Source organism: Magnolia sinica, chromosome 9, assembly GCF_029962835.1.
Source record: "Magnolia sinica isolate HGM2019 chromosome 9, MsV1, whole genome shotgun sequence".
Classification (NCBI taxonomy): Eukaryota; Viridiplantae; Streptophyta; class Magnoliopsida; order Magnoliales; family Magnoliaceae; genus Magnolia; species Magnolia sinica.
This window is the reverse complement of record NC_080581.1, coordinates 87923285-87949547: the sequence shown is the minus strand read 5'-3', so window position 1 is coordinate 87949547 and position 26263 is coordinate 87923285. Positions and strand designations below refer to the sequence as shown.

General features: G+C 40.5%; 1 protein-coding gene and 1 long non-coding RNA gene across 2 annotated transcripts in view; both read left to right on the top strand.

Moving 5' to 3' along the window:
• LOC131255985 (subtilisin-like protease SBT5.3) overlaps window positions 1-12587 on the top strand; it is a 33686-nt gene extending 21099 nt beyond the window's left edge. Inside the window, exons 6-11 of the mRNA XM_058256955.1 lie at window positions 256-793; window positions 3019-3113; window positions 3671-3916; window positions 4371-4485; window positions 4814-5027; window positions 11798-12587. Of these exons, the coding sequence (XP_058112938.1) occupies window positions 256-793; window positions 3019-3113; window positions 3671-3916; window positions 4371-4485; window positions 4814-5027; window positions 11798-12342 (1753 nt within the window). The 3' untranslated portion in view covers window positions 12343-12587. The remainder of the gene's footprint in view (window positions 1-255; window positions 794-3018; window positions 3114-3670; window positions 3917-4370; window positions 4486-4813; window positions 5028-11797) is intronic.
• An 8584-nt stretch (window positions 12588-21171) lies between these two features.
• LOC131255984 (uncharacterized) lies at window positions 21172-24956 on the top strand. The gene is made up of 2 exons (XR_009176551.1): window positions 21172-21256; window positions 24527-24956. It is a non-coding gene; the product is annotated as an uncharacterized LOC131255984 (long non-coding RNA).
• Window positions 24957-26263: the final 1307 nt, after the last annotated feature.

Here is a 26263-nt window from a genome sequence, read left to right as displayed (position 1 = left end):
CACATATATCATTATGGTACACATATCATAACTTTGTTACATCATAATGATACACACGGACGTGCCATGCATATTAGGAAATTCACGGGAGCCCAACTTGATGTTTGTGGGAAATCTACTCCGTCCATCTGTTTTGCTAAATCAATTTAAGACATCAGACAGAAAATGAAACATATCCAAACCTCAAGTGGGCCCACGTCTCCAAAGCAAGAATCCAATCAAGCTGTGTTGATAGATTAGATGCAATTTTTTCAGGAAGCTGATCGGGGCCAGATACTTCAATAAAGGGTATAAGGCTTCTGGGGGAGTAGTCAACGCGTCCACATCCACCGCACGTGACATCGAAGGCCATGGGACCCACACTCTATCAACGGCTGGTGGTGGCTTTGTCCCCAATGCGAATATCTACGGTTATGCTAATGGGACAGCGAAGGGTGGGTCCCCTAATGCCCGTGTGGCCGCTTACAAGGTATGCTGGGAGCCAATCCATGGCTACCAATGCTTCGGTGCAGATATCATAGCCGCATTCGACATGGCCATACATGATGGGGTTGATGTGCTGTCTATATCGCTTAGTGCGGCCTCCGGTACAGACTATTTGAGTGATGGCGTGGCCATCGGATCATTCCACGCCGTTAAAAATGGGATCGTGGTCGTTTGTTCGGCGGGGAATGGAGGGCCCACTCAAGGGACGGTCTCCAACACAGCACCGTGGATCTTGACGGTGGGGGCCAGTACCATGGACAGGGAGTTCCCATCTTACGTTCGGCTTGGGAACAACAGGCACTACAAGGTTTTATTTTCTACCCCACCTATAAACTAGTTATAGTATGGATTATATGATCAATCGGAACCGTGCAACACCTCGTGGGCCATGTCAAAAAGGAAAAATCAGCTCGACTCGACTCGACTAGCTCGAAATCTTTTCGATCTAAAAAAAATCAGCTTGATTCGGCTTGAGCCCGTTTCAAGCCATGTCGAATCAGCTTGAACCCAGTTTCAAGCCAAGTCATGTCGAGCTTTTTAGAGTCGAGCGCAGCGAGTTAACCCAGCTAACTTGATTCTTGTACAACTTTATATGTCACGAGCAATCTGGGTAGGGAGGAGATCTAGGTAAGACCTTAGCGGGTGTTAGAGGTGTACACGAGTTGAATCAGCCACTTGCTTACCCCAACTCGAACTCAGCTCAATTCGGTCCTCAAGCCTGTTCGGCTCGGTTCGGTCAGCAACTCGGGCCAGTTTGAGCCAAAATCGAGCCGAGTTCACATGTGGGGCATTTTCACAAACACATGGAGTGCACCTTCAAATTCTCGTGGTATGTAAAACAGGAGCAACAATTTTAAGGTATTTTATCAAACAGTTAGTAGGTAATATCAAAATCAAGATACAAGGTTATTTGTTTCATATCCATACCTTTCTCGTCACTCGCTGACACTTTGCTGAGTCATTTCATCAAACACTTGGTGTGCAACATCAATAACAAAATAACCGAGTCACTAAACTAGTTCGATGCGAGTTCAGTTCGAGTTGGGGTTCGATCCGTGTCGAGTCAAGCTCGGGCAAGCTCAAACTCAGTTTGAAATTTATTCGAGTCTAATCATTCAACCTGTTCATAAGGTCATATTCATAGGGTTACATAGATATGGATGAACGGAAAATACTAATATTAGCTTGATGCAAAAATTTTTTAGCCTACAATAACTTTTTAAAGGTAAATCACCACTATTTCGAATAGTGTGGTCTACGAGAGATTTAGATCATCCGCTAATACGATTTGGAAAAATGGATAGATGGAGTTGATAAACAATACATACATCAAGGTGGGCCCCACAGTTATCAAATCAGCTCATTTTGTCACACACCGAAAGTTTTAGGCAGGTGGGCCTCACAGCGGTCTCTATAGTGGAATTCCACTATGGGCAGATCATATAGCCATCAGATGGTGATGAGAAGCGACTGAGGTGCACTTGAGTCCACCATCATATGCAACTTTTAGAGGAAGTGGGCCCCACTTCCTACAACCAACCAAATTTTCACCGACGGCGATAATTTCTAGAACGGTACATGAATCGAGTTAGCTTAGTTAGCTCACTCGACTCGACTCGAAAAAGCTCGATTTGACTTGGTTCAAAACTAAGTTCAAGCCAAGTCGAGCTGATTTTTTTAGCTCGAAAAAATTCTGAGCCAAGTTCGAGTTCACCCGAGATCGATTCGACTCGGATCAAACTTCAACTCGAATCGAACTCAGATTGGACTAGCTCGATGACTTGGTTATTTTACCATTGATATTACTCACCAAGTATTCGATGAAATGACTTAATGAAGTATTGGCCAGTAGCGATGACTGTATGTATGGATATGAAATGATTTTTACGTTACCTATTGAGTGTTTGATGAAATACATTTGAACCAAATACCTTTATATCTTGATTTTTATGTTACCTATTGGGTGTTTGATGAAATATATTTGAACCAATGCTACTGCTTTACATTTCCTGGGAAATTGAAGGTACGCTCTATGTGTTTAGGAAAATGCTGCAAAGGTCTGATCTTGGTTCAAATTGGCCCGAGCTTTTGACCGAATTGAGCTGAGCTGGCCAATCAAGCTCGAGGACCGAGCCAAGCCAAGTTCAAGCTGGGTCAGCTAGAGGCCGAGCCGAGTCGATCTGTGCCAACCTCAACTCGGTTTGAATGGTATATAGCTCTGATAATATCCAACTACAGTGGGGGAGCGGAATGGTATATAGCTCTGATAATATCCAACTACAGTGGGGGAGCGGATTAGGTGAGAACCTGGATCCACCCAGGTGGGTAGGACCCTGACTGTGGGGGCTCACGGTGATGTATGTACCTTTAATCCACACCGTCCAACCATTTTGAAACCTCATTTTAGGGCCTGATCCAACCATCAGAGTGGCATGCCCGGAGAGTCCGTCGGTTCCTATGAAATGACTGTGTGGGACCAACGTGCAACTGGATTCAGATTACTTTTTCCCCCCTAATTCTCATACTTGCCAGGGACAAAGCCTCTCGAGCAAAGTCCTACCAGAGAAGTTCTATCCTCTGATCAGCTCCGTCGATTGTAAGGCCGCCAATGCATCGAGTCAACAAGCGTAAGATAGAATCCATTGAACAGCTGAGATCTGTTAACTTTCACCAGGTGGCTGCGTAAACCTTCACCAGTGATAAATGTGCTGATCGACCTAGCCTCTTGGAATCCCAAATTGCTGGAAAAACCAGACTGGTTGGATGATCTCGATGTGGCCATTCCGGTGAACGGTCCGGATTAGACAGCACATTCACTGATGGCTATCCTGAAGGTTTACAAACTTCACTCACAACTTCCTGTGCCAACGTGGCATATCTTTGTGAAATCCGAGCTGTCCATCATGCTCTCGTCCCAAATCAAGCCGATCATCAGATTGGACATGAACCGTTGTTCAAAATTTCTAACTGCTTCATTCTTTCCATGGTGTGGTCCATATGATTAATCGTATTCCCCTAACTTTCTGCACAGACCATTAACAAGGCAGTCCCATCTGATGGATGGCTCGGATCTTTCACTCTTTTTTCCTACATTAATCTTCCACCAAAACCGTGTGTTTTCTTGCAACTTCAATCTAGCCACATGATCAGTGTGGCCCATTTTGATTTGATCTGATTTTTACAGACAACTGTGTTACATTGGATCCCTTGATCCTAAGAAGGTGAAAGGAAAGATCGTGGCTTGTCTTCGTGGTGGTAATTATAGAGAGGAGAAGGGTGAGGCGGTCCGTCGATCCGGCGGGGCAGGGATGATCCTGGCCAATGATCCAGCCAGCGGAAATGAAATCGCTGCGGATGCCCACTTCCTCCCGGCCCTACACATCTCAGCCATTGATGGTCTTGCTGTATTTGCCTACATAAATTCAACAAAGTAAGTTTCTCTTGTATGGATGGACATCTTGATATGAAGGTCTTTTGGCTAGAATGATACAGTGTGGGCCCAGGACATCAGAGCCGTTCAATGGTAGAAACCATCATGAAGATCATGGGACAAAAAAAAATGAGGTCCTCTAACTCATCATATAAACCACATAAATGAAATCAATGGACATCCAACGATCTGACCTAAAATAAAGGCATGGCCCACACGATGAGTCGACTGGCCCTGATTTTTGCACCGTGTGATCTTTATGATGGTTCCCACCTTCTGCACGGCTCAGATCTCCCACAACATGAGGCTATATGTGATCATTCCCTTCTATAAAATGAAAATGTAGACCAATATTACAACATGCTGATCGTATGGCCCATCTATTGTGGGATCCATTCAATGGACGGTCTGGATCCTTATCTACACTTTTAAACTCATTTTTTTTTCTTGGTAGGAAGCCTGTGGCGTACATCACGGGTCCCACGACAAATCTCAACACGAAACCTGCACCGTTCATGACCGCCTTCTCATCTCAAGGCCCCAATCCCATCACGCCCTATATCCTAAAGGTTTGTGACCAATCCCACTGATTTAATTCATCTGAGCCGTTGATATGTTGGTCCACTAGTACTAGGTGGGCCATCGAAAAAGGAAACAGTTTTCTCCCTTGATTTACATTTCTCTTTGATATGGCCCACTAGAGTTTTGGATCAGGCTGAAAATTGGGCCTCTGGTGTTTCAAGGGGCGATACATCACGTGGACCGTTCAGATTTTGTGCCCATAACACGTGTGAAAATATGTGCACGTGTTATGGTTGGGTGGGCCATGTAAAGTGGTGTGGTCCACCCATATTGTATTATTTTATTTATTACTATAATTTATGTTTTTTTGGGCAGCCGGATATTACGGCACCAGGGTTGAATGTTCTTGCTGCGTATAGTGGAGCATCGAGCCCAACGACCCTGGCTTTTGATTCACGTCGGGTCCTTTTCAGCGTAATATCTGGAACGTCCATGTCATGTCCTCATGTTTCTGGCATTGTGGGCCTTCTCAAGACGATCCATCCCGATTGGAGCCCGGCAGCAATTAGATCTGCAATCATGACCACTGGTGAGAAATCTTTACACTTTTATAATTCAATTGGATGTAGATGTAGGGTTGCAATGGGCCAGGACGAGCATGGCTTGGACTTGTTAACTTTGCCCTGACAGCAATTGGGCCTGACTCTTATGGGCTGATCATTTTAGGCCCACGGGGTGCCGCCACACTCATGGGGCGATGCCGCCGTGCTGCTGTGGGCGTGCGTGAGTGAAATTGTACTGTTGCTGCCCCCCCATCTGATGGTGGCAGCGCGAGGTGGAGATTGACCACCCTTGCGCCCTGCACGCGGCTGGTTGAAAAGCATTCACTCTCCTATCAAGGTGTGGATATGGCGGTAGACGGTTTGAGAAGCCGCTAACTTATCAGACTCAGATGCCGTTGCCCCACGCTTAGGGGCAAAGTAGCACCCAACTCAGTCACCCTGCGGCCCTTGCACAGTAACCCTAAGTTAAGCCGACACACCCGCTGAGTTTAAGTATATCAGTGGGGCTCAGGGTCAAGTCATGGTAGCTAGACTTGGGCTGTCACAATCAAGCCCTACCTCGGATGCACGTGTTTTATCTTGCAAATATGCCATTCCCTTGTTTTTTTTCAACACATGAATCTTGCTTGCAGACTGCCGGATTCATTTTTCTGAGTTTCTATTTCCTTGTGCATGTGTGGGCCACACGATCAACTGTTATTCACGTGGTGGGAAAAAAAGGGAGCGATATAGGTGTTACTCGGATACCCTTACTGTGGGCCTTTCTTGATGATGTGTTGTATATTTATGCCGTCCATCTGTTTTTCCAGCCCATTTTTGGACACTGTTCCAAAGATTAAGAAGACCCAAATCTCAACTGGAGCACACCATAGGAAACAGTGGCAATTGAATGCCTCACAATTAAAAACTTCCTAATGCCCTTCGTAAGGTTTTTGTAACATTTAGTTGCCATCCAACCTGTTGATAATGTCAATCAGATCTGGATGATCCGAAAATACAAAGATTAGCTTGTGTGTGGCCCGCAAAAAGTTTATACTCGTCATTTACCACTGTTTCCAATGGCGTGGTCCTGAGATTTGGATCTACTTGAGGTTTGGGATTGCGTCCTACAATCAGATTGTCAGCATGCATACATAACGCATAGCTGTGGACTTGAATTGGCCTGAGCTAATAACTAACTCAAGCTGAGTTGGCCAATCTAATAAAGGACCGAGCATGTAATGCCCTGAATTTTGGGAGCCAAATAAATATTCAACTCCTGATATTTCGGGTGCCACTTATGCTTTACGAACCCATAGTGCCCTAAACTTCGAGGGCTGAGTGAATACTCAATTCCTAATATCCCCGGTGCCACTTATACTTTGCGGAAGCAGAATTTTATAGTTTGTTTCACCAAGCATTTAAGCAGTTCATAGAATTACAATAGATTATGTGATGTACCTTGAAATAAACATAAATTTTAATGTAAATGAATTAGCTAACAATAAAATATGTTCATTAAGAGTACGATACTATAGCTAAACAAAATATACAATTCACAATTTACAAAATCTGTCAACTCTAGATCTCATCGACGTCCCATAGGCATCCTACATCGGCTTGCCCAACAACCGAAAGTACGAGGACTCCTCCTTCGAGTCTGTGTGCATCTCCTCCAATACATCGGACTTCATAATACCTGCATTTATAACAGTGTCTGGTTGATGTTTTAAAATACCGTCCCAGAGTGGGAGTGAGTGATCAACTCAGTAGTTCCATTAACTCTAAGTTATGTATGTTATCAACTCCACTAGCTCAAGTAATGATAAAACAACTTAAACACCCAGTTCCTAAATATTCTTATTAGTGCACATGCATGTTGTCATGAAATAATACATGCCCTCGCAATCCAACATTCCCTCATAAACGACTCCAACGTCACATTCGCAAATGCCAACACTCCCTTAACACGCGACCACAACACTCAAGTCGCTCCAACTTAAACTAATGCGATGCGATGAATATTCATATTAGCCAGGTAAATTAATTAAATCCGTTCATCCAACAAAATTGGGGAAGTTGAAACACCTCCATTTGGTCATTGGCCTTATGCAGATTGCTAAGCCCAGGGGGAGCCATAGCGGCTCTAAGTTTACGATCCATGATCCACCTAGGTTCGTTACTCCCAATTGAATTTATACGATAGGTAAGATTTGCGAATAGAATTTTAGTCATGGTCACTGTGGGGAGACTTGTCATCCCAGCGTAGGCCGACAGCATGGATACGGTGTCCCATACCACCATGCCCTGTTCCCGAGACTCGGGGATCGCATCACTAATGGTTATTAGTAGGCCTCTCAAATGTATTGGGTGCTCTAGATTCTAGCAGACGTAATGGTAGACACATATAGTTGGTCAGCTATTAGACTAATTCGGTTGACTCGGATGAACCTCGGCGTAACCGGCATTAGGTGTAAACATCTCGTGTAGTCCGATTACTGTCGGTTATCCGCATTCAGCCCGGATCAATCAAACTAGTCTAAGGCAACCAACCTAATCAAGGCTGCCCACGTGGAACCGCAGTTTGCTAGCCAACTCGACTACTCAGGTAGTCCTAGTCAGTCAATCATATTAATAAATCGACTACCGCGACTACAAGGAGGGATATAAACAATTAATCAGGAAATTCTACTTTATTAGCCATTTTATCAAACATGCAGGCTATATTATGACTAAGATAGCAATTCATGAATGGTAAAGCAAATTAAGTGCATACATAGGTGAGTAATACTAAGTACAAGCAGTAAATTAGCAAATTTAGCCTATTATAGCAACCAATCAAGCATACAAGTATCATTACACATGGTTAGCGATTCATGGGAAGTAAACGGGTCATACGAGTATACACTGGTTAGCATGCATTCATCCATTCATGACACAAATCATTAATTATGACACAAGGTTCAATAGACGGTAACCTAGACATAATGGTCTACACTTTGGAGTAGCACGTCAACTTTTGGACCCGCTCTTTGGGCTAGGGTCATGTGGATTGGTTTATTAGTATCATGCACCAGCGAGGTTAGCTTGCAAGGGCACATATAATCGGCCTATAAGGCCTAAATCTGAAGAAGGGGTTCAATAGTTACCTTTACTTGTCGTCGGGCAATTCCTATAGTGTGGCACGGTCGTGGCAATGTTACAGCTAGCGGTGGTGGGTGAATTCTCAATCAACTTTCTCTATCTAATCTCTTCTTTCTCCCTCTCTCTCTCTCTCTCATCTCATCTCTCTCTCCCCCCCCCCCCCTTGTTTCAATTGAATTTTCGTCTGGGAGTGAGGAAGCGGGAAATGAGGCTATTTATAGTGCTAGGAATATGCACAAATAGTCCTGGTGCCCCTTTTTTCTATTATACTTACCATGTGAGAGGTTGTTTTTAGCATACAAGGTGTTTCCGTGGCCCTAACTCATTTGTACCGGGGGCATGTGTCCCACCATGGGATTTATGATCAATCACAATTGGGTGGAAATCAGATGCTACGATCAACATGGGGACCCTACTTGTGATAAACGGTCGTTGGTGATCAATTGAGGCTATGAGTATACGGATACGAGCGGAGAAATATGCTTAACCTTTATTTCGAATTTGGTTGTGATTTAACGGTCGGAAAGTTACAACTTCGCGAAAGAGTGGGAGGTTTGTTTTACTTAAGTTTCAAATCTTCGCCTAGGGCATTTATGCGTTTCAAGAAGTAGGCCTCCGGCCCAAGTTGAGCAATTCTGGGCACTATCCTAGTTTTCCATCTGTGATGGACATCAAGCCTAGTGAGACAGACGATCTTCTATAGTTTCGGGCTTAATGAACCTATGATGCATGGATTGGCTCTATTTTGATTTGTCTGAGCAAATACTCGAGAGAGTACACTCTCGGTGCCCTTTCCGGGTCCTCGTTTTTAGGGTTACTTATGTTTGCGACGTTATCCATCTATGAATTGTAGAAGTAGTTTTTTGGTCTTAATTATACCCAGTCCCTATAGGTTCCATGCGTTTGTTCCTTCTAGCCTCTCTGGCACAATCCTAGGGCAGCTCCCTCCGCTGGTGGGCACCCTAAGGATCTAGGGTCGATTTATCTAAGTTGTTACGGAGTTGTGTTACAGAGCTGAGCCAAGTTTAAGCGTCAGTTGGCTCCCAGTCGAGCTGAGCCAAACCATGCCAAGCTCAACGCGGTTAAACTCCTGTACAGCTCGAGTGTAGGTCGGATGTGCTGGGCCCATTATGAGTTGAGACATGCCTATCCTACCACCCAAGCCTAGATTGGGCAAGCACATCAGGCCCAAGCCCCAGTACGCTTCCACAGCGAGCCCCGTGATTTGGACGGTTTGGAATTACTTGATGAATGTCTCACAGAGGATGAGTCCGGAGCAGGGCTCCGGGTGTAGATCCCTACGTTAGTTCTGCATCATCTAAAAACTGACAGTGATTCTTCAAACGTACACATGGCATAGTGGTACAACAATGCAGACCGTCCAAATAGCTGACCCAACCGTATATGCAGGATAAACGAAAATTTTCGGTGAGAAGATGATATTAACCATCTGGTTTTTTTTTTTTTTTTTTTTTTCACCTTTTAATTTGTGGCAGTCACTTTTTTTAACTTTTAACCATCCATTTGATAGCTATTTATTGGATGGTCAGGATTGCTCGATTATTGCCATTTTTGGGATGTGCTCTATGCGGAATGGGACCCACAATTTAGATATTCTTGATACCTGTAAATCAGTGTCGTTTTCGAAGTTGCAGAACTGAGACGAGAGGATAAAGATTGCCTGCTGAAGCTGTGGCAACTGACGGTGCTCCATGAGCACTAGAACCATGATGTATGCGTTTTATTCATTCCCTCTATCCAATTTTTACAAATTATTTTAGGGCATGAGTACAACTTGAGGCAGATCCAAATCTCATGTGGACCACACTACAGGAAAAGGTGGTGATTGAACGCTCAGTACCATTAAAAACATTTTTGTGGGAAACAAAAGTCTTGGATGAAGCTTATATTTGTGTCTTCCCTTCCTTCATATCTGTGTGACCTAATGAAAAGGTTAGATAGAAAATAAACATTACAAGTGGGCCTTGGGAAGTTTTTAATGAGGGGCATTCAATCAACACCATTTTCTTGTAGTAGGGTCTACTTGAGATTCGGATCCATCTCATTTTTTGTCTCTTGCTCTAATGTAATCTGGAAAAATAGATGAATTGAGTGGATAAAATGCATATATCATGGTGGGCCCCACAGAGCAATGTCCGATTAACCACCTTGATAATGACAGTTGGTAGTAGAGCTGTACACGAGTTGAGTTAGCTCAGTCAGCCTATTCTACTCGCCTCAACTCAAAATTGGATTTGGATCGAGTTGAGTTGATTTTTGGAGCTCGAAAAAATTTCGAGCCGAGTTCGAACTCAACTCCGATCGAACCTCAACTCAAAATGACTCGGATCAAATAAGCTCAGTGACTCGATAATTTTGATATGAATGTTGCTCACCAAGTGTTTGATGAAATGACTCAATGAAGTGTTGGTGAGGGAGGAAGGAATGGACACATCGGCTTTTTGATTTTGATGCTGCTTGCCTGAGTATTTGATTTTAATGATGCTCTCTAGGTGTTTGAAGAAATACCTGTAAAATATTGTCACTATTTTACATTCCGTGAGAAATTGAAGATACATTCTACGTGTTCGAGAAAATGCCGAATTGACTTAAATTGATCCAAGTTGCAAACCGAACCAAGCCAAGCTAGCAAGACAAGCTTGAGGACCGAGCCAAGTCAAATTCGAGCTAGGGCTAGATGCTGGCAGAGCCGAGCCAAGCTATGCCAAGCTTGACTCAATTCGACTCGTGTACAACTCTATTTAGTAGGCAATCAGCCTTCGCCAATAGCCAGTGGCTATTGATCAGTGAGCTGTGGGCCACACCATGATGTATGTAGTTTATCCAGGTCATTTTCTCTCTCTCTCTCTCTCTCTCTCTCTCTCTCTCTCTCTCTCCAAATTATTTTAGGGTATTTAAAAAAAAAACAAAAAAAGCCAAATCCAAATCTCGGGTAGACCACCACATTACAAGAAAACAGTATCGATTAAATACCTACCATTAGAAACTTCTTAGGACCCACTTTAATGTTTATTTGCCTTCCAACTTATAAATTAGGTCACAATGGATGGAGGGAAAACACAAATATCAGCTTAATTGAAAACTTTTGTGGCCCCCAATAGGTTTTTAATGGTAGCCGCTCAACCAAAACCCAAGATTTTGATCTGCCTCATTTTTGTACTAATGCCCAAAAATAATGATCCAAAATGGATAGAGAGTGCAGATAAAACACATACATCATGATGGGCCCACAGAGCACTGACCAGTAGTGGTCCCCTCAGCAGGCATTCTGCGTCCCCACCAGTACCAGTAGGCTTGGTCCATCCAACGGCTAACTTCCAACCCGTTAAGCGCATGTGAAATCCAACCTTTTTGAATAGGTTTGCCATCATGAGGATCACATATTGTAAAAATCAGTCCTCTCTACTTACAAGGTGGCCCACACTATGAAAATAATTTGTAGCCATTGATAAATAGATAAATGAATATAGAGCTCCTAGTTGCATCCCAACACTTAGATGATCCAATCAAACAATCCAGGCTGTCTATTAAGTCCATCAGTCTACCATGCAAAAATGACACTATCAGATGATCTGATCCATCAACTAGCTGGCCTTCTTTTTAGTTAAGATTTTATCATTTTATGCTAACTCATCATCACATGCCTTGACAGCGACGATTCGAGATAACATGGGAGAGCTCATAACCAATTCCTCCCTCATCAAGGCCACACCTTTCAGCTATGGCGCGGGCCATGTCCGGCCTACTCATGCAATGGACCCTGGGCTCGTCTATGACCTGACCACCAACGACTACATCCACTTCCTATGCGCCCATGGCTACAATGCAGCCCAAATAGCAATGCTTACAGACCACTCTTACTTGTGCCACCCCACCAACAAGTCCAGCATCCTGGATCTCAACTACCCTTCCATTGCGGTCCCTTATCTCACCACCTCTATGACCATTAAGCGAACGGTCAAGAACGTCGGCTCGCCGGGCACTTACACGGTCCATGTTAATGCACCTCGTGGAGTATCAGTGTCGGTCGAGCCGGGTAGTCTGATTTTTGGAAGGATAGGAGAAGAGAAGACGTTTACAGTTAAGCTAACGCCTAAAAGGCGTTTGGGCACTGATTATGTTTTTGGGAGGATGATATGGTCCGATGGTGTGCACCATGTGAGGAGTCCCATTGCAGTCTCATCTAAAGACATGTAAACCAAAAGGGTTTGGTCTTTTGGGCTTGATGACTCGAGCCGTGGTTCGAACATGTAAGGGTGGTAGTTAGGTTGCTAGGTTTATTTTGCTAGTGTGAGCGCTTGGCTACTTAGGATTGCGTCAACTCTACTTATCTGCTCATGACATTCTCACAAATGAAGTGATAAAGAACCTCCATGTACCATACAAGGGCATGAAACATTGGATTTGAAGTTACTACGATCAAGCTATCACTATATACTACTTGTGATTGAAATAAGATAAAACTAAAAAAAAATAATTAGTAGCTATGTCAATAATATACTTTCGTATGTATCTAGCATTACAGTTCAATATGCAACTTCAACGGTGGATAATGTAATAGTAAATTATTTCCTACTTTCTTATGACACACTTTTTTGAATCAAAATTGAAACAAAAACTAAATATTGAACGATGTGTAGAAGGGTCCCAAGCTCAATAGGTATCCTATTAATACCATAATAGTAAAAACTAAGTCCGTGGATGGCCACTTTCATGTATATCAAGATATGTACTTTATAACATAATTATGTTGCTTCCTCAACTCTTATATAAATTAATTGACAATTCTAACTAAATATGCCAAATTTGGGTTAGTAAAAGTTAAGTACAGTATATCAAACAATAATTTTTTTCTAAAAGCTTAAGCTATCGGAGTTTGGTGTATCAATGTATATTGAAGGACTTTATTATCACTCCAATAACCACACCCACCCTCCTGTGCGGGATGGAAACTCCGCACCGGAATACTGATAAGGGTGGAGGGACACTCACACCATAAATAGGATGGGCTCTATTTCCTTGTCTATAGGCCAGACTTGATTTTCCTGACCCCCTGTGAGAGAATAATATATTAGCGAAGTATATTTGCTGACATTTCGCTCTGATATCATGTTAAACAACCATTTACTCTAAAAGCTTAAGTTATCGGAGTTTAGTGTATTAATGTATATTGAGAGATTTCATTATCAGTACTCCAATATGTTAGGCTCTAATAATCTTTGATATACATGTGCATTACAAGTATCTCTCTTTAACTCTTGATTGGTTTGTAATTCACTTCAGGTGATGTTACAATTAATTAACTCTAACTATTCAAACTTTACAAGTAGATGTAAACTAAATTTGTTTTGAAGAATCAAAATTTCTCTTATTTCTCATCATCCAACATAAAAACTCATCTAACTAAATCAAACTCTTTACAGGTAGATGTAAACTAAATTTGTTTTGAAGAATCAAAATTTCTCTCTTATTTCTTATCATCCAACATAAAAACTCATCCTAACTAAATCAAACTCGTTCGCGCCATTGATACTATGATTCACCAAGTGTAGCGAGCCTCAACCCGACTTGAATGAGTCATTACATACTCAGGGCAATATAACTAAGTGACTTATGGGACCCGTCGATTGAGAGTTTGTGAAATGTGCTCTGATTTTTTAAAATCATGGCAAGTGAGGCCATGTTTTGCAATACAAAACCTTATAAGATAAGCTCTTTTGATTTGTGGGTTGTTGAGAGTTGGCTAAGAAAAGGGTATCTCAACATTATACATTCACCTTAAATAGGTATTAATATAGGTCATTGGATTATTTTAGTCTATGAATTTTTTAGGGCATTCTCACTCTAATATGTAGTCCATAGAAAAATGACCTAGATTACAGATGCATGTGCCACATTCTTCGCATTTGGAAATTAGGATATATAACTCCTTGGAATCAGCTGTGTGCCGACTAGCTTTGAATTTTATTTTTACTTTTTTGGGTTGGAAATTTTTGGGGAGAATTTTATATTTTAATGTTTTTCTCACATTATGAGAAAACAAAATCTTAAAAGTATTTATTATAAATTAACAAACAATTTTAAAATTTTAAATATGTGAGGCCGGCTGATGCATCCATGGCGTGCAGATCTGATGCAGATCTGACGATCTCTACCGTTAATCTGGTGGCCAGTGAGCTGGATGGGCCATGGATCAAAATCACGTTGGTTGATGACGGTTGAGAGTCTGATCTGTAGCAAACTGTTCCGTACGGCCAAGAAAATCGAAAGGAAATTCTATAAAAGGGGAGGAAATGTATGCGGATTGACAAAGACCTCGGACTGCAGGCGGAAGCTGTGGGGACAACCGTTATGTTTGTAAGAAATCCACCCCGTCCATCCATTTTTCCAGCTCATGTTATTGTAAGAACTTGAAAATGAGGCAGGTCCAAAAGTCCAGTCAGCCACGCCATTGGAAAAAAGTTAGAATGAAAATGGCAACCGTTAAAACCTTCGCAGGATCCACCGTGATGCTATGATGCTATCAAAACCGTTCATAAGGTCATTTCCACTGGGATGAACTAAAAACAAAAATATTTAGCCTGATCTAGAATTTCTGTGGCCCCATGAATGTCTCAACGGTAATCATTCAATCATCACATTTTCCTTTTGTGTGTCCCACTTGAGTCTTGATTCTTCTTCATTTTTGGTCCCAAATCCTAAAAATATCTGGAAAAACGGATGGCCGGGTGGATTTCTCACGGTGGGCCCCACCTAGCTTCGGAGCGCAGGTACTCGCAGACAAACAGCATCCAAGATGCTCCGTATAATGAGACTTGTGACCGTCAGTCAATCAGCAGAATAGAAAAGGAAGATGACCGTAGTTGGCTATCACTTCAAACCTACGCCCGGATTTCAAGGCGGCCCACCCTTAATTAGAGGTTGACGCGTGGACCCTCTCTGGTACTCGGTCCCATCTCAAATTCCACGCGGATGTATTTCATACTCTGGACGTGTCTGACACTTCATGCACAGGCACTCAAATTGAACTAGCAGCTTAAATTAATTCAATATCGATAAGTTACTATTCCATAATCAGATTAACTGAAAAGTCCTAACCTTTGATTTGTAAAAACTTCTTTGTTGAAATAGGGAAATTGGACATTTTTCATTCTTAACTGTCCAATAAATGTCGATCAATCCAATGGTTAGAAAATCAAATAATTGTAGTTTTTGTTATATAATACATCTAAATTGGGAGTCGTAATTTGGACTGTTTAATTTGAATTAATTTTATGTTACGTAGGAAATTTTGAAGTAATTTTTTAATGCCTGCGTATCATCCATTACACTCTGCCAGAGTATCAATTTCGTTAACGAAACTGAATTGTCCCACCCCATGGATTGGGAGACAGCTTTCCCTTTGCTGCAACTGACGATTTCCAGCATGTGTCGGCCCATGGGGCCTACATGAGAAGATGGTTTTGTGATTTGAAAGGTGCACCAATAATCGAGCTGGCAAAATGATCCTGACCATTGATATATTGACTTGAATTGCGGCTAATCAACGGTTGACATTTAGCAACAACAAATCAACGGTCAGAATCATTAATCGAGTGCAAGTTTCTTAGTGTGCCACATCTAGGATAACACCCAAACATTGACGGTTCTGATCATCATAAAATCTCTTCGTGGTCGTGGCAGTTGAGCAATGGAAGCGGATTGGCTGGTGTACCACACACCAGCTATCTAGCTGGTGTAGATACGTGTCGCACGAAGACGAGTGCCGACGCTCCTCGAGCTCTGAGTTGTACGAACGGTTCAAAGGAGATCAAAGTTACGTGGCCCCAAAATGATGTATTTATTATATCCACACCGTTCATCAATTTTTCGAGGTCATTTCAGAGCATTATGCAAAAAAGGAATCTTATCCAAAGCTCAAATGAACCACACCAATAGTAGCAGCTAGGATAACGATTTTTACTGTTAAAAAATTTGTAGGGCCCACCATAACGTTTATTTTATATTAATCTGAAACTTCCGTGACCCTCAAAAGGGTTTCAATGGTAGCCGTTCAATCCCTTACTGATTTTTGCAGTGTGGTCGACTTGATCTTTAAATCTGTCTTATTTTTTGGTTCAAACTTTAAAACGAGTTCGCAAAATGGATGGAAGCTTTGGATATAACACACATCTTATGATGGACCCACAGTATTTGCTGACGTCAATACACAAGCTATGTAGCTGGTGTGTGGTACACCAGCCAGTCCGATTCCTGGAGCAACGTAACAGGAGATGGATTAGCTACGTGCCCCTGACACCATCCCGTGGCTAGTGGTCGGTGCTCTATGAGACCCACAATGATATATGTGTTTCATCCATTCTATTTATCTAAGTTTTACGTATCATTTTAGGGATTGGTACAAAAAATGACAAGGATATATGTCTTATGTGGACCATATCACAGGAGAACAATAATGATTAAATATCCACTGTTACAATCCTCGTAAGGCCCACTGTACTGTTTATTTGAAATCCAATCTGTTGATTAGGTCATAAAGACCTAGATGAAGGGAAAAATAAATAAATATCACCTTGATCCAAAACTTTAACCCCCAAAAAGTTTTTAATGGTCCACATTCATTCAACACTGTTTCCTGTAATGTGGTCCACTTGAGATTTAGATATATCTAATTTTTTCTTTCATAGGATAAAATTATATATAAACATAGATGGACGGCATTGATGAAACACATACATCATTCTGGGGCCCACATAGCACCGACCATCAGCCAATGGCTGATGGCAGGGGGAGTAGCCAATCCGTTTCCCTTGTAACAATCCCTGTCGTACCACCAACCCCGAGAACACTTTCGCACGTGGTACACGTGCCAACCTGTAATCGTTTGACTCATCTGTGCCATGCATGAGGTTGGCCCATAGTACAGATGCTCTGATCAGAATATGAGGCCGGTCGAATCATCAGGCACGCCACATCTACATTGAATATGGAGCGTTGATTAATCTATCTAATGCGTCCTTTATTGGCATACTGCTACGCGGATTTCCTGCGCTGGAATGCTAGGCGGGGCCACCGTGATGTTTGTGAGAAATCCACACCGTCCATCCATTTCGAGAGCTTATTTTAGGTCACGAGAAGAAATTGAGGTGGATCTAAAATTCAAGTGAGCCATCGAGAGGTTAAACCGTTGAAAGAGTTTCCTATTGTTGAAACCTCCATGGTATTTACCTTGATGCTTACGTGCCATCCAAACCGTTTATAAGGTCATTCCCACTGGGATGAAGTTAAAAAACTAATTTTTATTTTATTTTATTTTTTCTGGCATCCAAAGTGTTGTAAGTGTACGTCCAGTTAAAAGGATTGCTGGCAACAAGCAACTTTGTACGCGGCACATTTCCTAAAATGATCTCTCAAAACGGATGCACGGTGTGGATTTCTCGAAAACATCACGGTGGGCCCCACTTAGCATTCCATGGCCGGAGAAATCCCCTTCGGTGAACGTGTCAGATTTCTCAGACGTATTAGGTTTCCGCATGTGCCACCGTTCTTACGCTTACCACCCTTTGCGTGTGGGGCTCACGTTACCCTATAATTTAGGGGTGTACATGGAGTCGAACCGTGACCTCAGCTGGAACTCGGTTTGGTCCTCAAGCCTCACTGGTTAGCTCAGCTCAGTTCGATCAACTGCTTAGACTAGCTCAAGCTAGGATTGAGTTAAGTTCACTTGTGCAACATTTTCACAAATGTGCTTTCAAAATCTCACTGTAAAAATAACAGTAGTAGTTTTCAAGTTATTTTATTAAACACCTTCTGAGCAACATGAAAATTAAGAAAATAAGATATTTATTTCATGTACATACCTTCCTTACCATCAGCCACCCACCACACTTAAGTTGAGTCGTTTCATCAAACACTTACGTGAGCAACATTAATATCAAAATAATTGAGTTGTTGAATTAATTCTATCTAAGTTGATTCAAGCTGTATTCGATCCGAGTCGGTTTCGAGCTAGGGCCGGCTCAAACTCAGCTCGAACTTATTTTTAAGGTCAGAAAGTCAGCTTGACTCGGTTGGAACACAGCTTTAAACTAGTCGATTTAAACTTTTTCATGTGGAGTCCAGCGAGCTAATCGAGCTAGCTCGGTTCGTGTACAACCCTACGTGTATATATCGTCATATCTGTCCATCAGGGTAGTCCCATCATGAGGTGGGACGTCCAAATACTCAGGCTAATCCCACCGTCATTTGGCCCACCACGTGGGTGGTTGTCCATTTCTTTTTACCTTTAATGTGGCCCACCTTATGTTGGAAATGCCTGAATTTCTTTTCGCCAGTTGGATGATTTCACACAAGGCCAAACACTAGCAGTCAAATAACTTTTAACCGTTGGATAGTTGGCCTTCAAAAATGGACGGTTAAGTTTCAATATCCGTTAGTTTTTGCACTATAGCCCATCCAATGTCGACAACGTTAGATGAACGGTTAAGATCTCATAGAATTTGGCCACCAAGTGTACACATGTAGATCGATGTGCGACTGACACGTGTAGGTAGGGTAGCCTTATAAAACTATTGCAAGCTAAAATAAAATGGTATCTGCAGGACCACCCAAATCTAAAATACACAATGTCCCATGGTGGGCTCCACCTTGAATGAGCTGCCACCCCCAAAAGCGTAATAATCGCACAGTCGTCCAAATATTCCTACTGGGACGTAAATCACGCCATTTTTATTGTAACCGGCAGCCGTGGAATTATATGGTACGTGGGCCAGCATCTTTTTGTACTCTACATTAGGGTTTTCAATTCTAACAAATGGCTACCATGGTTCGGTAATCCAGACCATTGGTTTGTTGGGTCCCACTATGGATGGACCATGCATCAAAACCTCTCCATATGTGTCCAACGGATGAACTGTTAATGATAGAAAAACAACATTATTAGACGTTCAACTGGAAATGGTAGTAATATCAGTGGCCAGGATCTTCCAATCTAGAAGATCTTTTAGCATGCTGGTCCGTATTAGTGATTATGGTGGGCCCCACTTTCTAGAACTGGTTCATATCAAATAATTCCTCCATGTAGCTTTCTTTCCGGGCACAGATCATTGGAATTAATGATCCATGGCCCATCCATGTCTGAGATCAATAAGTTAACGAATCTGATCATTGAATTGTATACCTTTAAATGTGTGGTGGAGATTGAGCGGACAAACCATTTCGGTGATGGGGCTGGCTACCAAAATAAATTATTAAAGTATTATTCCCAAACGGCCGTTAGAAAATCCGTTTCTCGTTTCTTTAGAGAATGCCGCTGTCTTTTGCCGTGGCGTCGTCTACAAACAGGTCAAAACCCGCTCACTATACTACAATCACGGTACTCTTGAATAAAGAGAAAAACTTAAGTACTCTGGCAGAGCGAGATGAATGATACACAGGCACTACGAAATTTCACACGTGACGTACCCAAATTTTAAATTAAAAACTCTTTTAATTATGGGTACATATTTAGTTGTATCGTGAACATTTTTAAATTTTTGCTTATTTGGTTATTATACCATTGGATAGCTGGACACTTATTGGACGGTTGAAATGAAATATAGACAAAGGTCCTATTTTGACAAACATGGGTCTACTAATCTGTGGTTAGGATCACACAATCAATCTGATTGTGGGGTCTATCACTTGGAGAGAGCGGTTGAAACAATCTACATGCCACGTGTACAATTTCTAAGTGCATGCGTATCAAGCCTCATACACTGCCAGATTCCCAGTTTTAGTACTGATAAAACCAGAGCAGCCTTATCGGCCTCACGTACAACTAGTTGGATGTGTAACTACTAACGTTTGAACGTTTTTGTATGTCTTTCTCTAGCTGTATATACATGCTCAAACACAATTAGTTGCATATCCATCAGCTGTATGAGGCCTACCGGGGTATTTGTATAACATCCAACATGTCTAACAAGGAAAACCCTACCATGAAAATATAGGATGTTTAAAAATCAGGATGATCCAATAATCAGGTAGGCCACACTATATAAAACAATGAATAACCATCTAAAAAATTCCACGTTCATATGTGTCTCATCTAACGGTTGGATTGCGCTTAATTTTAGTGGGTTTTATTTATATTGCAGGTGAACCATGATAGACGGCTGGGATGTCTTACAAGCACTACGATTGTGGCCCACTTACCAACTAGTTTGGACGTACAACCAATTGTGCATCGGCATTCCTCGTGTATATATTATGTTGATAATAAGAATTGCTAATATTTACTCCCTCTTTTTTATCGGTTGTACTGTTTCAGTACCTATTTTTGTAGCATCTAGTTTTATTTTGTACGGGTGGGGCCAGTGGTTGAATTATCCAGACCGTTGATTTGATGGGCCGCATCCTAAATATTCTAGAAATGCAGATCGTAGCCATCCAATATTTGGCATTTTTGTTTACTGTGATGTGTTACTCTAATTTTCCCACCAAAGAAGCAAAGGACAGTGACTGCCCATCAAGGGAATTTAGGGTGATGTGGGGCCCACAAGATCGACAGTCTGGATCAGGATGTTGATGGGGCCCACTTGCAGAAAAGCACGAAGGAAGGGGTAGGAGGATGTGGTGCATATCCTCGGTTGAGTCCATGAAAAGAAATGTCTCCACGTTTTCCGATGAAAGAAAATTCCAAAGCCTCTCTCCTGCAAAACCCAGGCTGCTTTTGGCTCTACTCGTGGAATTGTTGTGGGAAGAAAGGGTTGCTGCCGCCCTTCTAAAAGAGCTGGCTTTCACTCATGCAATGGATTTTCCCTTGTCTTTTCGCTCCTTCCCTTTCTCCCCTTTTGTATTTCTTTAAATTCGACTCCTTGTATTGAAAGAGAGATGAGTGGTTGATTGGTTTCAAGTGAGTGAGAGAGAGAGAGAGAGAGAGAGAGAGAGAGAGAGAGAGTTTTGTCTTGGATCCTCTTTCTCCTTTTTGATTCCCTAAATTCCATCCTTGGAATGAAAGGGTGTTAAGTGGTTGATTGGGGAGAGAGAGAGAGAGAGAGAGAGAGGAAATTCGTGGAAATTCGTCTAACAGTGGTTGAGCTTACTAACCATTTTCAGCTGCAGTTTAAATGTAAGTACAATTTCATTTATATTTCTTTTCTTTTCTTCTTCTTTTTTTGTTTTTTTTTTTTTTTTTTTTTTTTGTTTTTTTGTTTTTTTGAATTTATTCTCTATTAGCGTGTATACCTAGTTTAGCTTATCACTGTTGGGGTGAACGGCCTGACAGTAATATACACCATGCTATGGTGTATATACCAAAACTAATGGATTTTTGCTAATTTTAGACTGTAAGTACCCCTTTGTATCCTTGTTTATGGTCAATCTAGGATTGCTCAATACATGCATTTTAAACTCGATTAGCCCAAAAAAATAGTTTAAATGCATGTATCAGACAATCCTGGATCATCCCATACAACAATCCAAATGGGCCCTAAATGAGTAATGAGTTTTGATGGGTTTTTTGAAATGTGTATGTAGAATCTTATAATCATTTGATAATGCTGTTATTATTGTATACTTTTCCTACATCTAGTTGTATATGAATTTTCACATACAAACAAGCCTCTTAATAGAGGGATTAGAACATATTATCCGCAGGTTAAGGTAGATCATAATGTTGAAAGCATCAATTGTATGTTTGCCTTACACATTATCAAATCCACACTGTCCAAAATGATGGGATCCAATTTTGATGGGCCATAGAAAAACATTAAAAATGATCAGATGATATCATCCATTGTTCTAAATTTTGTTGATATTATCGATAATATCACTGATATTACTAATACCGCCCAGTCAAAAAAACAAAAAAGTACTGGAAGTATAAAAATTTTCAAGTATGGCTGATTTTATTTTATTTTTCTATAATATCAATGATATTCTATCATATTATTGATATCAACTATATCTTGAGAAGAATTTCTTATAGAGGATTCATGGTATTACTGATACCATAGATAATATCTTTGACGCTAGAGAGACATCTGTATGAACAAAAATTGATAGAAAATTATAAATAAAAAATGAAAATATAAAGAACTCTTTACTCTTTTGGTTTTTTCTTTTCTTTTTTAAAATGTTATTTCTTAGGAGATTTTTATCACTCTTAGTTTTTATAGAATTAAAGTTTGGATTTAGAGAGAAACCTAACTTTAAAATAAATGTGAGCTAAAGTTCAGAAGTGACAAAATTTCCATAGAATCTTTTTTTTTTTTTCAAATGTTATTACGAATTGCAATGAAAATTCATCTCTATTCATGATTCTCATAGATTGACATGGATTAGTGATGAAAAAAATTTAACATTTAAGCGGAAAAAATATTATTTTTTCTTTTATATTTAAAACAATGTGCTTTTCACCATTAATTAATATGAAAATTTTAAATATGAATGAATGTTGGCCAATTTATTAATTAGCTACAATTTTTATATATTTATTTTATGCTGATTTTTTTTTTTTTTTTTTAAATACAATGTAAGCTTATCATGAGTATGTGTTATATCTCTGTCTTTTAACTTCCCTTGAAGCTTCGATGAAATTTTTTACCTTTAATCTCAATGTTTTTCTAATATTTTCTTAGACAATGATATTTTTTCAAGTTTCGACATTAACATTGGTGATACTGATACATAGTGTTACATAGTTCCATATCCTTTGTTATTTGATACACGTAAAGATACATAGTTACATAGTTCCATATCCCCAGTTATTGAGATATCGACAGTCTGAACATTGATATGGCCCATCTAAGTGAAAATCATCAAATAGATGGTTGAAAAGAAAATGGCTAATTGTCAAAATTCAGTGCATTGAAATTGAATGGTTAGAATGTTTCAATCAGTATGATATTTTGCCACTATCCAATCCAATGAAATGGGGTGATTATTTGTACGGCCTAGATTACATTCATATATTGCATTTGTGCATTGATGTGGACTTGACCATGTTCAACAAGGTCACGATAGTATAGTATGATCTCCTTCAATCTAGATATTAACTTTCATACATTTTTGATAACCTAACTCGCTGATTGGCAGACATTTATTTGACGGTTGCAATGAAAAATATCCAACGGTCTAAATTCAGTAAAAAACTGCCCAAGAATCGTAGGTTAGGATTGATCAACCAGTACCATTTTGGTGCAATGACTTATGTTACAGTGGATCCCACAATTGTAACGGTTTAATTTTAGTTAGTGGTTGGGTGTAGAATTTTAGAGCGCTTGCATATCAAGCGCTCACTCTGTCGGAGTATCATACAACTCCTTGTATACATGTAAGCCTGAAATCAAGCAGGCATTTCGGAAAAAGCGAAAAAAGACAGACGTGATTAGTCCACCAAAGCAAAGATGGTCAATGGTCAATGTTCAATGTAGTGTTGCTGATTTTATGCATGTGCATGCACACGTGAGTCAGAACACGTGCTTGATCTGAGCTTTCCATTAGGCTACACTGTTAAGGTCTCCTGACCTAAAATTTAGGTCATTTTGACACATCAGTATTCTCAAAGTACTCCAAGTTATGGTGCTCTTAATTCCATCAATCCACTTCGACAATCCAATCAGTCGATCTGAATGTCTATCAAGTCCGGGAGATATTTCATCAACTAACATACAAAAATAATACCCTGATCTAATCCATCCTTGATTTGGCCTTATTTTCTATAGCCATTCTAATTATAAAAGTGGTTCTTCATGATCATGAGTAGAGGAATGCACATGTGCACACGTGCGCACACCAGTTCAACTCATTTCCTGTGATACGAGTCCAAAATTTGAACCGTTGATGTGATGAAGCACCCCATGAAACCCTCGTGCCCAACTTTCACTATAATCCAAAACTTTGATAGGCCACGGAAAAATTTAAACAATTTCCCCCCTTGATTTGTTTCTCTCTTTTGCCATGGCCCACCAAAGTTTTGGATCATGGTAAAAGTCAAATCTTAAAGGTTTCATGGGGTGCTGCATCATGTGGACGGTTCAGATTTTAGGCTTATATTATAGGAGATGAGTTCTGAAAAAGTTCTCACGAGTTCCCGGAGGTGAGTATTCTTAATCATAAGTAATCCATGATGGTCCCTAAGTATTGAAGGATGAAATTGTTGATTGGCATATTTTTGAATAAAAATCTTGACCGTTCATCTGTTGTCAATGGTTAATATTTGTAGGATTGATGTGATGTGTCCCTCGTAGCTTCCTGAAATGTAATGGATAAGTGTTCCAATGCAACTAGGAGCACTATAACTTTATAGTGCTCTGAGAGCACTGGATCGTTTCTCTATATTTTGATCTTCTTTTGCATCTTGGCTTGGTTATTTCTGATCAAGATATGATTCTTGTAGGTTTTGATGTTCGGTCAGCAACTCTCAGATCTCCGGATGGGCCATGCCATGATCAGCTTCGATTGATCTGCCTGGCTCCCTGAATGCCATCTTAGAAGCTTGTCAAGATGGTTGATTCACTTCCTAGTTGGCTTTCGGGGGGCCATGCAGGCCCAAAAGAGACGGATCCAGTACTTGCAGGTGCATTTCAATCAGAACACCTCTCTTTTATATATGTACCTATTAATAAAGTATTGATGCAAAGGTAACTTAGTAAGAGGTTTACTTGAATACATCAATACATTTGTATGTATTGTAATATAGTACATTAGGACTTTAGCCCTTAATATGAATCATCTTTCAATGATCCAAACCGTTTATGAGACAATTCTTACTTTGTATAGTGGACTTACAGTCAATAAATAAAAGCACCTAGTTTGAATATTTGAAGACTTTGATAATTCGGCTCTTTAGCTTTTTTTTCTTTTTTTTTTTTTTTTGCTTTTTTTGTTTTTTTTTTTTGTTTTTGTTTTATTAGCTTGTTAGTACAACCACTGTCAATTCACACTTCACTGTTAGCCACCCCCTCTAGGGAGTCGATACCAAGACCTCAGTGTTGAAACGAGGTATCTTTCACTCAATCTACCAGTCGAGCCATGGATCTAGGTAGTTGGCTCTTTTGCTTTGGACATGAATGATCATTGTAACTTTTGTATAATCAAAGTGTTGACATATTCAATCTAAGAGTATTTTTGGCCAACCATAACTTTTGTATAATCAAAAGTAATGGTCGGCCATAACTTGTTAGTACAACCACTGTCAGTTCACACTTCACTGTTAGCCACCCCCTCTAGGGAATCGATACCAAGACCTTAGTGTTGAAACGAGGTATCTTTCACTCAATCTACTAGTCAAGCTATGGATTTAGTGTAGTTGGCTCTTTTGCTTTGGACATGAATGATCACTGTAATTTTTGTATAATCAAAGTGATGACATATTCAATCTAAGAGTATTTTTGGCCGACCATAACTTTTGTATAATCAAAAGTAATGGTCGGCTATAACTTGTTAGTACACCCACTGTCAGTTCACACTTCACTGTTAGCCAACCCCTCTAGGGAATCGATACCAAGACCTTAGTGTTGAAACGAGGTATCTTTCACTCAATCTACCAGTCAAGCTATGGATTTAGTGTAGTTGGCTCTTTTGCTTTGGACATGAATGATCACTGTAATTTTTGTATAATCAAAGTGATGACATATTCAATCTAAGAGTATTTTTGGCCGACCATAACTTTTGTATAATCAAAAGTTATGGTCAGCTATAACTTGTTAGTACACCCACTGGCAGTTCACACTTCACTGTTAGCCACCCTCTCTAGGGAATCGATACCAAGACCTCAGTGTTGAAACGAGGTATCTTTCACTCAATCTACCAATCGAGCTATGGATCTGGGTAGTTGGCTCTTTTGTTTTGGACATGAATGATGACTGTAAATTTTGTATAATCAAAGTGTTGACACATTCAATCTAAGAGTATTTTTGGCTGACCATAGCTTTTGTATAATCAAAAGGTTATTGAAATATTCAATCCAAGAAATTTTGGGGCAACCCCGTCAAGGAAACCCTACAAAATAAACGGTTTGGATCATTGAAAAAGGCATTAAGCCAACTACTAAGAATCTCAACTATTATTATTATTATTTTGAGTTTGTGTGATGGGAACTAGAATTGGCTAAAATGCCTATTTTAGTAGTGCA